The following is a 10636-nucleotide window of genomic DNA, read 5'->3' as shown; positions in this document are numbered from 1 at the left end:
GATTTAGTTGAAGAGCATCTTGGCTCATCTAGTTATTTATCTGAAGTGTAGTCATCTTGAGACACTGCTAAATGTAACTGTGTGTCATCCGCATAGCTAAGGTAGTCAAAATTAAAGTTTTGAAGAATTTGACCCAAGGGTAGCATATACAGGCTGAACGGGAGAGGACCAAGAAAAGATCCTTGAGGTTCCCCATAGGTCATTGCCATTCGCTGAGATCGAGCACCTCCAAATGTTACAAAGTAGCTCCTTTCCTTTCTAGGCAGGTAGGACCTAAACCATTTAATGAGCAAGTCAGGACCCAGAATACCTCGATTATTTCACATGATTTATTTTATTTTGAGGCCACGGGAGGCGACCGACGAAAATTCAGAGGTTACAAACATTCAAACAAACAACTTTGTAGCAAAAAAAAAAAAAAAATAATGTTCTTTCGAGCCCTGGCAGAGCAGCATGTTACAAAAATACACTATAGTATCTACACTTCTTGTGCGGGACTCAGTGCTGAAATATCCAAACGCCGCTGAGACGTTTGGCTTCTTAAGAAACTTAAAAATAAACAAAATATTTACATCAGTGATTCCCAACCACTGTGCCATGACACGTCGTCGCATGTGCCACAGGAAATTACCCAATTTCACTGAATTGGTCTGATAAACATAATGACTACTAATAATGTATTTGTTCATCTATCTACGCCGACGGCGTACAGTGACAGGCGGAACAATTAAATGCTCTTCCACAAGATGGCAGAAAGTGCAATCTAGTTGTGTATCCATTTTTTTTTTTGCAATTCAATAATGAATTCATATCCCCATTTGTTATCCCTATTGCCGAACAATCCGATAACGTAAAGGGAGGAGTGAGCTGCTATGGCAAGGAAGTTAAACGCCAAAATAAATTTTGTACTCCTTTCGTGAGTTTCTCCTCCAGCCAATCTGAATATCCTGACCATCAAAGAACGAGAGGATGTTAAACACCCTGCAGCAAATCTGGTATTCACTTCACAAATGTTTGTTTTCCCTCCCTTGTTCATACAAATACACAACTTAAGGACATGTCAGGTGAGGGCTCAGCTGCTTCATCAAGGATGTTGAAAAATGTTCAAAATAGCAGTCCAATGTGACCAACCAGATGAATCCATGTTTTCAGAACATTTTTTTTTATTGCGGCATGCAACAGATCACAGATGTGAACCAGTTGGTCAAACAACTAAATATTGAGTGATTCAAACTATTGGTCAATTACAGACACACAAAAAAAAAAGTTTGTACAAAATAGTTTTGAGTTTGTAAAGTCAACAGCAGAGTGCTATTTATTTTTTTGAACACACCCCTTTCAACAAATTGCTCAACTGCACAGCTTTAAAAGAGTGTAAATATGAATGCTGGGTCTTGTTGGTGTTCTGAGAATCTACTGCACCTACTGGTAACTTGTTTGACATGTGTCAATAAAAAATTCTGAAACCGTGGATTCATCCGGTTAGTCACACTGGATCGCTATTAATTTTGAACACAACACACGGTTTGTTTTCCCCTTCGCCTGGCTAACATGTCGCGAATGAGAAAGTCCGCCGCATACTCTACGTCTCCGTTTTATCCTGCGCGGTGCCAGTCACCAGCAGCAGGTTGCAGGCCATGAACTGCACATTGAGCACGTTGCTGGTGTTTCCCGTGTACGACCCCACCAGCTCAGCGGACGAGCCGTCGGGGGGCGCGGCGCCGTGGGCGCTGCGCACGTCCCACACCCGGACTGAGTTGTCGGTGGACGAGGACGCCACCAGGCTGCTGTCGGGGCTGAAGGACAGACCGGTGACGCTGTCCGTGTGGCCCCGCAGGTCCTTGAAGAGCGTCCCCGAGGCCAGGTCCCACAATTTGACGCGCTGGTCCTCGCCGCCCGACGCAAGGTATTTGCCGTTGGGCGAGAAGGCCAGCGCCAGCACGGGTCCGCGGTGGCCGGTGAAGAGGCGCACAGACGCCCCCTGTTGGGTGCTCCACAGGCGCACCGTCTTGTCGCTGGAGCCTGTGGCCAGGTAGTTGGAGTTGGGGTGGAACTTGACGCAGTCCACGTCGGCCAGGTGCCCAGCGTAGACCCGGAGCGGGTAGGTGCGCGAGAAGGTCCAGAGGCGGGCAGTGCGGTCGTGGGAGCCGCTGGCGAAATAGAGGCTGCACGGACTCACGTCCACGTCCCACACTGGGTAGCCGTGGCCCTGATAGAGCACCGTGTTGGTGAAGCTGCCGAGGTCCCAGTAGCGCACGCTGGTGTCCTCGGAGCAGGACAGCAGGCCCGAGCTGTCCGTCAGGAAGGCGGTCCGGAACACGGGCCCGCTGTGGCCACGCAGCATCTTGATCTCGCTGCCCGAGCCATCCTCCTCATCCATCTGATGACACGTTAATTTCGTCACTGTAGGTAATAATGTAAAGACTAACAAAAAAAAAAATTTGCACTTAAATATTTAATTAATTACATATACAATTATTTATTATAATTAAATAGTATTTAACATTGGTTAATTCCAAACTAGCGAAATAGATAGATAAAATACATTTCACCTTTTTAATGTGGTTTATTTACTTGTTGGTTCATTTTATTATCATTTACCAACCAATATAGTTTGCATTATTTATTTAAAAAAAATATATAAAAAAAATTCACAGCTATTTGCTTTTTTTTAATTTACATTTTTTTAACATTTTTAATTTGAACTAAAATGAACTTATTAGTAAAATAAATGTATCCATAATTTTTTCTTTTTTATTAGACAACTGGTTCAGTTAATGATAGTCAATGCTGAACTTTGCGTGCAGTACTCACTTCCTCCTCCAGCACATCACACGCCAAGCGTACGCGAGACACGTCGCTCACGTGCGGCTTGGCCTTGAGTTTGCGGGCGCGGAGGCTCCACAGCTTGACGGCGGAACTATCGAAACCGGCGGCGAGCAGGCGGCTGTCGGGCGACACCTCGGCCGCGTTGAGCAGCTGCTCCGTGTCCCGGAAGGCGTAGAAGCACACGGTGGTGAGCGACGGTGGACCCTCGCGGACCTTCTTGATGCAGTCGCGCAGCGCCTCCAGGGCCGCCTCGCTCTGCGGGACACCCGTGGGAAGCTGCTCCGCCGCCGCCGACTCGGCAACTTCGCTGGAGTTGGGGGCGCCAGTGGAAGGTGCGGTCACGCCCGTCATCCCGTAAAGTTGGTAGTCGGTTCGTCTGGAGGCACTGACCTATGGAAAGCCGTTTCAGCGTTTAGTCCATATACGTCATTCTCACGAGTAAGACAAGTCAGGTCGCTAAAAGAATGAATGCGACTGTCTTACAAATGTTGCTATATTTTGCCCCATGACTAGTACCACTTGGGCACTACTTGGGGGAAAATCTTATTAGTAAAGCACAGTTGTTATATTAATGCGCACTGAATGGTGGGAAAGATTTACTTATGCACCGACTTGTCTTCCAATTGAGCAGTGTACAGAACTGAAATGGAAATACAGTGGTGCCTTGGTTCTCGAACACAATCCGTTCCAGAAGGCTGGTTGAAAACCAAAACGTTCCAAAACCCAAGCATGTTTTCCCATTACAATGAATGGAAAATGAAATAATGCGTCCCAAGCCTAAAAAAGTTTTTTTTAAGAGATTTTTTTTTTTAGCTTTTCCTGTTAATAAACTGCATAGTAGAGATACATTTATAGTTTAAATACTTTATATAATTAAATCATTTAAAAAATATATTTATTTTTTGCTTAAAATGTATGCTTTAGCCTATTAGAGTATGCTAGGCTGGAAGTGCATTGCCGTATCTGTAGCGACTCGGACCCCAGCCTTGTAAACCTTTTTTATTAACAAAAGTGCAGACTAACTTAAAACGAGCAATAATGAGGAGGAAAAAAAACAAATTGTTTTTTTATTTGCATAAATATTACGTAACGTTAAAAAAATGAACTTGCAGGTAGAGGTTAATGGAACAAAAAAAAAAAGCAATGGAAAACAACACTTTCGGATGTCTTCGGTGGGGGTGACTCGCACCTTTTTCACAAAGAACGAATCTAATGTTTGTTTCTGCCGTCTTTTAAGCACTTTTCTGAAGTAGCTTATAACAACATCATTCAAATTTTGCAGTGCTCTGCAACATTCAGCTTTACTCGGGTGATGGAAGCGCTACAAAATTATGGATGTCGTTCCATTTAGTGCAGATAGCTTTAATATCGGCACTTGAGACATGCTTCCTGCCCTCAGCCTTATCGGACGACATCTCCCCCCTTCTTCGCCAACACTATCCCCATCCAGCTGCTGCTCGTTCACGAAAATAAGAGGGAACTTTTCGACTTCCTCCAAGATCTGTGTCCTCTGCTTGGTCAACACGGTTGCTCCTTTAGCAACGTCACTTCCTTTGAGGGCATCCTTGTGTTGAAGGATGGTGCCGATCGTCGATTTCGCCATGCCACATTTCTTAGATAGCTTAGAAACACTCACACCAGATTCATTCATCAAATCCTTCTTGAAGTCGACAGTTTTACGCACCACTTTCCTTTTTTCAGGACCAGCAGTTCCACTTGCCTTCTTTGGAGCCGTGATTGGGTGTTAATGTTGCTCAATTTGAAGAAAATAAGTCACAATATGTACCGGGAAACGTCCGCGAGCAGAGAAGTGTGTGAGACAACTGTTTTTTTCATTTTTTTCGAGGGTGCGTTCGAAAGCACAATAACAAATACTTGTGGGTCAGCTGGTCGGGGTGTTTGAATAGCGATTATCGGTCGAAAACAAAAGCAAAAAAATCTCAAAATTTTCGTCCGAAAACCTACTTGTACGAAACCTAAGACATTCGAAAACCAAGGTACCACTGTACTGCTTTCGCACTAACCTCAAGTTGCAAGTGCGCACTGAGAACCCTGCAGATGGCGCCGTTGTCGTCGCTCTGCAGGTAGCGCAGCAGGTAACCGTGGGCGCCCTCGCTGAGGCGCACCACATACTTGTGCTCCAGAAAGGCGCTCAGCCGCGGGATGGCCGCCACGTCCTGAGCGCCGAGGACGTGGCGCAGCTGCTCCACCGTGGCGCGCTGGTCGCCGTCGTGCAGGAAGGCGCTGTGGAAACGCGTGTAGAAGCTGTCCACCGCCGACTTCAGGCCGCAGCGCACCATGTCCAGGTGGAGGTAGACGAAGAGCGGGTAGAGGACCGCGCTCACTTCCTTTGCCCACGAGATGTCGGCTTCTAAACCGCCAGGAGGAAGACAACCGTCATTTTATTTTAATGAGCACCAAATGGGAAGCTAATTAACTCATTGAATACTAGCCATTTAGCCATTATTTTTTTGATTGATCTTTCAAGACCCACACAATAGCTTTCTGTCAGATAAAAAGTCTGCTTGTAGCTTTTTTCCTTCTTTAGCAATCAGCAATACAATATGGGTTATTTTTCCACCCTAAACTTGACCAAAAATTGGAAAAACTTCTGTCAAGCACAACAATGAATTTTATGGTAATATCATTTACTTTTGCGACACTCCTACCCATTGAACAACAAAAAAGAAATTTTACTTTTAACCCGCTTCCAATTGTCTTGGACAACTGAATCTACACATGGATCTGGTGAGTAAGTCATTGAGATTTACACAGAAGAGTTTTAAAGCAAAGAAAAGTTTAGACGCATACAAATACTTTGTTGCTGGATCTGTTCTCAATCAAGAATAAATGATGGAGCCACTCAGATTTTTTCAATACAAATACCAATATTTAAATAAATGACTCCTTGTTTTACACAAACACGCATTCATTAACTATGATTGGGGAAAAAAAAAAAAAACTTTCACCGTTCCCTCAATGAACTGAGTCATCTTTTCTCACAAAACACTTTCTACTACTGATCGTTCTACTTTCTACACCATTCATATAAAAGGTGCAGCTCACTTTACCAGTTTGTTTGTATTCTCTTTTGAGTTTTATACAAAATAGGTGTTTTTTGTGATAGAAAACACAAAGAAAAATGGCAGAGGTTTTAGGGTCACGGAACAAGTTTAACTTGACAGATACCATTTTACAATTGTTGGTGAAACAATGATATCATTCATCCTTCTTCTCAATTGTGAGCAGATTTTTGTTGGATTGAAAATGGATGGATGGGTGGATTTCTGATTGTTTTGTGTGTCTTGATTGTCACAATCGATTTAAAAAAAAAAAAAAAAATGGAAGCAGTAACCCACGTCCACTTTTGCAGCCAATAAAATTTTCATGAAGTGTGCCAAGCGTACGGTTAGTGTGTGGAATGGGGCGTGGCAAGAATGTGCGACATCCTACCTGAAAGAAAGCTGCGCAGCCTCGCGTACTGCAACTCATATTGCTGCGGGTCTGACTGGCACGGTGCGGCCGACACCACATTGGTACACCCCGACTCACTCTGAACTGTGTGCGCAGATACAAACAAACATTCACGCACGCACGCACGCACGAACACACACAGACACGCATTAAAGTTAAATGTAACAGCAATGACTCAGAGAAGGTCAGGTGGGCTCAGAACAAGAAACCTCATTACGTACACAGAAGAAAATAAGTATTTGAACACCCTGCTATATTGCAAGTTCTCCCACTCCGAAGTCATGGAGGGGTCTGAAATTTTCATCGTAGGTGCATGTCCACTGTGAGAGAGAAAATCGAAAAAGAAAAATCCAGAAATCACAATGTATGATTTTTTTTTTTAACAATTTATTTGTGTGATAGAGCTGCAAATAACTATTTGAACACCTGAGAAAATCAATGTTAATATTTGGTGGAGTAGCCTTTGTCTGCAATTGCATATGTCAAACGTTTCCTGTAATTGTTCACCAGGTTTGCACACCCTGCAGGAGGGATTTTGGCCCACTCCTCCACACAGATCTTCTCTAGATCAGACAGGTTTCTGGGCTGTCTCTGAGAAACATGGGACTTTCAGCTACCTCCAAAGATTTTCTATTTGGTTTAGGTCTGGAGACTAGCTAGTCCACGTCAGAACCTTGATATGCTTCTTACGGAGCCACTCGTTGGTTTTCCTGGCTGTGCGCTTTGGGTCATTGTTATGTTGAAAGACCCAGCCACGACCCATCTTCAATGCTCTGCAAACAAAGGCTACTGTACCAAATATGAACATTGGTTTTCTCAGGTGTTCAAATACTTATTTGAAGCTGTATCACATAAATAAATCATTAAAAAAATACACACATACATCGTGATTTCTGGATTTTTCTTTTTAGATTATCTCTCTCATAGTGGACATGCACCTATGATGAAAATTTCAGACCCCTCCGTGATTTCTAAGTGGAAGAACTTGTAATATAGAAGGGTGTTCAAATACTTATTTTCTTCACTGTAGCTAATGCAGTTGGTAGAATCACCAAATTGCTCGAGAATATACAGGACATGTCTGGGAGTTTTTGCAAATAAAAATCACAAATATTAAAGTTTATCCTGACAAATGGCTAATGCACCCACTAAGAACAATATCAGCAGGAGTAAGTAAAGACCAACATTTTGGAACTATTTTCTACAATTACAGTCGTACTGCAGTTTAAAATATCTCCACAATAAATTCTGGGTGGGCATAATAATTATTGATGACTACGTTGTAGGACCGTGAGTGTGAGGAACAGTGCCAACCCAGGAAATCCGAATTTCACAAATTGTCTGCATCGTTTGTTCTTCACAACCACAAGCAAGGCATGCTAAATAAGCATTCGTTGATGTTGTTTAGAGATGGCGCCCTCCAGTGGACAAAAATAAAAATATCTGCCCCTGTTCAAAGAGCTGTTAACCAAGCTGGCATTAAAGTGCCTTTGATATTTTATTAAAAAAAAAAAAAAAGTAAGTAATCTTCTTTCGGCTTGACCCGATAGGGGTCTCCACAGCGTAACATCTCAGATGTATAATCATATTTGTTTGGCACAGTTTTTACGCCGGAGGCCCTTCCTGACGCACCCCCTCATGGGGAGTAGAGGCCCAAGTGAGATACGATATATATATATATATATATATATATATATATATATATATATTATATTATTTAGGGCTGATGGTGTGGTGTTACACACGCCTGCCTTTGTTGCGGGCAGTGTGGGATCGATTCCCGCTCAGTGATGGTGTCGACATCTGCTCTGCGACTGACTGGCGACCAGTTCAGGGTGCAGTCCGCCTTTCAACCGAAGGTAGCTGGGATAGGTTCCAGCCTTCCCGCAACCCTTGTGAGGATAACCGGCTTGGATAATGACATGACATTATATTATTTGCCACTTCTGCAATTATTTCACTTATTGCAGTGGGATTTTGGAATGTAATTTAGCGATAAACATGGGTTTACTCTACTGGCTGACATTTTTGGTGTCGATTTGTTTCATCTTAAGTGCTAAGAAAAGATGCAAAATAAATAAATAAATAAATAAAGGGGTTGAACCAGCTATGGTCTGCAGTACTCAATGTACTCAAAATACCTTTAACATTTCTTTGTTATTAATAATAATATTTATTTACATGATCATTGTGATCATGTTCATGAACTCTCACAATAATAACTAAACATAACTATCAATACGGTACACCTGAAATGATGTGAATTTAATTCTTTTTTTTTATTTAAGTGAAAACAAAATAATAATACAAAAATAAAGCCAGAATGATTGGAGTAATATGAAAAAGTGAAACATTGGACGACATAATCGATTTAATCCAGAGGTATTGTAAAAAATATGACATGGCAATATCTATGTAACTAGTGAAGGGAAAAGGTATAAAGAATTTAACCATCACATTTGAGGCAGATGCTAAGAAAATTACTTTTTTCTACCCACAACATTACAACAGTATTAAAATTCTGATATTAATTTGAACATGGCTTTTAGTGTACTGTAGTAGCTTGTTGTTTAGCTCACCGGTGAGGTTGGCAGCCATTTCTTCGGCTGTCTGGAAGAGTTTGGCAGCTTTCAGGGAGCCGTCAACAGAGTCCACATACTGCCTGCGCTTGAGATACTGAGCCACGGTGTACTGGATCTGCTCCGTGCGGACCCGCTTCATGACCTGCCGGCAAAGGACCTGACGCTGAGTATCACAGATGCATCGGCACCCCAAATGTCAACCATTCTGCACTGATGCAGTGGCAGACCAACGTCAATTGAGCATCTACACTTGGTGCAAACGATGCTTTCATCCAGAACATTTGAGCTCTGTTCTGATCTAACGGACACCATTTGTTGCATAAGTGACAGAACCCAATGGCAAACCGAGGCCGTGTCCTAGAAAATAAGATAGGCCTAAACTAGTTATCAGGGTCGGACCTATTTTACGGTCCAATACCAGCTCTATTTAAAATGCGAATAATCGAGTGGAATTTTGCTGAACAAATGCCTGATATACAGTCCTCACTAAATGCATTGGAAGAGCAAGGTCAATTCCTTTGTATGAAATAATCAAAATAGCTATAGACTGCTTTGATGATTGACCACATGTTGATTAATTAGACCATTAATGAATTAGATTGATTAATTGTCCCAGTTGTATTTGCTACGTTTCTTCTTGCTTCCTAGTGGGGCTCGTTTGATCAGGTGAGATTTTGGTCTTGGCGGACATGATTTGAGATTAGTGGAGGAGGAGACTTTTTTGCATTTGTGATTTTATTTGTTGTTTATCGGAGCACACCATACACAGTACGTCTCATCAAAACTATTAAATGCCTTATTATTTTTTGATTGTTTTTACGTGAGGTTTGTGTAACTGCCTAAAATCTGACAAATCCTGATGCATGTGTGGTGCACCAGGATTACCACAACTAATATTTTAGTTACCACCATGAATTTGAATTTGTAAGCATCGTTGGGGGTCTAGAAAGGATTCATATAAAATCTAAAATAGCATTAATATTATAACTGATGGGTAAAAATCGCAAAGTCTTACTGCTGGGAAACGAAAGTCACAAGTGGACTTTATCCTTTTGACAGCAGAGACACAAAGTTTTGAACGCAACACTCCTCTGTGCATTTGCATTAGCTAATCCGATAGTAAGACAACCACCTAAAAGTTCACGCAAACGGCACCAACGCGTGAATTTAACTGGACGTCCATCAGAGGTAAATAGCGTGAAATAACACACAGAGACTAGAGGCACAGTCATCTAAAGGCTCCCTGGCGTGTTTCCATTTTGCTATGTGGAGCGAACGGCTAACTTAGCTCCGCTGCCCTAACCCCCAGCCGGCGGCGTCCGCACCGAATTTTTAGCGGCGTTGTTTTGTACCACCGACCAGCTCCTGCAACTTACTGCATATCTGTCCGGTCCTCTCAGTGATCGGCTAGTGGTTCCACCCCCGGCGGCTTCAGTACAATAAAGAAAGAAAGTTTCTCTGTCGCTCCATCTGATCTTTCCTCCTCCAGCTCAGCTTCCATCACATTGAAGTGAGCTGCTCCTTCTTCTTCGACGGTCCGCTGCCACGGCCGCGCAACGTTGATACTCAATACCGCCACTGTATGACCGGAGTGTGCAGCGCAACGCTTTCAATTAACCTAGATATGAAACCCAACCGACCTGACCTAAATTTAATTTTCCAATATGGAAGTTGTCTACTTCCATGTTCCAACCTTTACTGAGCGAGGCATATTGTTGAAATAATGACAATACAATGGGGGGGGGGGAGTC

General features: G+C 42.8%; 1 protein-coding gene across 2 annotated transcripts; it reads right to left on the bottom strand.

The window, feature by feature from the left end:
- Positions 1–331: 331 nt before the first annotated feature.
- taf5l (TAF5-like RNA polymerase II, p300/CBP-associated factor (PCAF)-associated factor) lies at positions 332–10450 on the bottom strand. Of its 2 annotated transcripts, none has more exons than XM_061829595.1 (6): positions 10262–10450; positions 8883–9027; positions 6283–6387; positions 4854–5200; positions 2815–3219; positions 332–2380 (listed from the first exon to the last, which is right to left on the bottom strand). In XM_061829595.1, exons 2-6 carry the CDS (start codon positions 9022–9024, stop codon positions 1583–1585), a joined length of 1797 nt encoding a protein of 598 aa, XP_061685579.1. In that variant the 5' UTR covers positions 9025–9027; positions 10262–10450; the 3' UTR covers positions 332–1582. The 2 variants fall into 2 exon arrangements, with proteins under 2 accessions (XP_061685579.1, XP_061685580.1); XM_061829596.1 differs by having other exon boundaries at positions 2355–2424.
- Between the last annotated feature and the right edge of the window lie 186 nt (positions 10451–10636).

The sequence above is a fragment of the Syngnathoides biaculeatus genome, chromosome 9 (genome assembly GCF_019802595.1).
Source record: "Syngnathoides biaculeatus isolate LvHL_M chromosome 9, ASM1980259v1, whole genome shotgun sequence".
Taxonomy (NCBI): Eukaryota; Metazoa; Chordata; class Actinopteri; order Syngnathiformes; family Syngnathidae; genus Syngnathoides; species Syngnathoides biaculeatus.
This window is presented reverse-complemented; position numbering and strand designations above follow the sequence as displayed.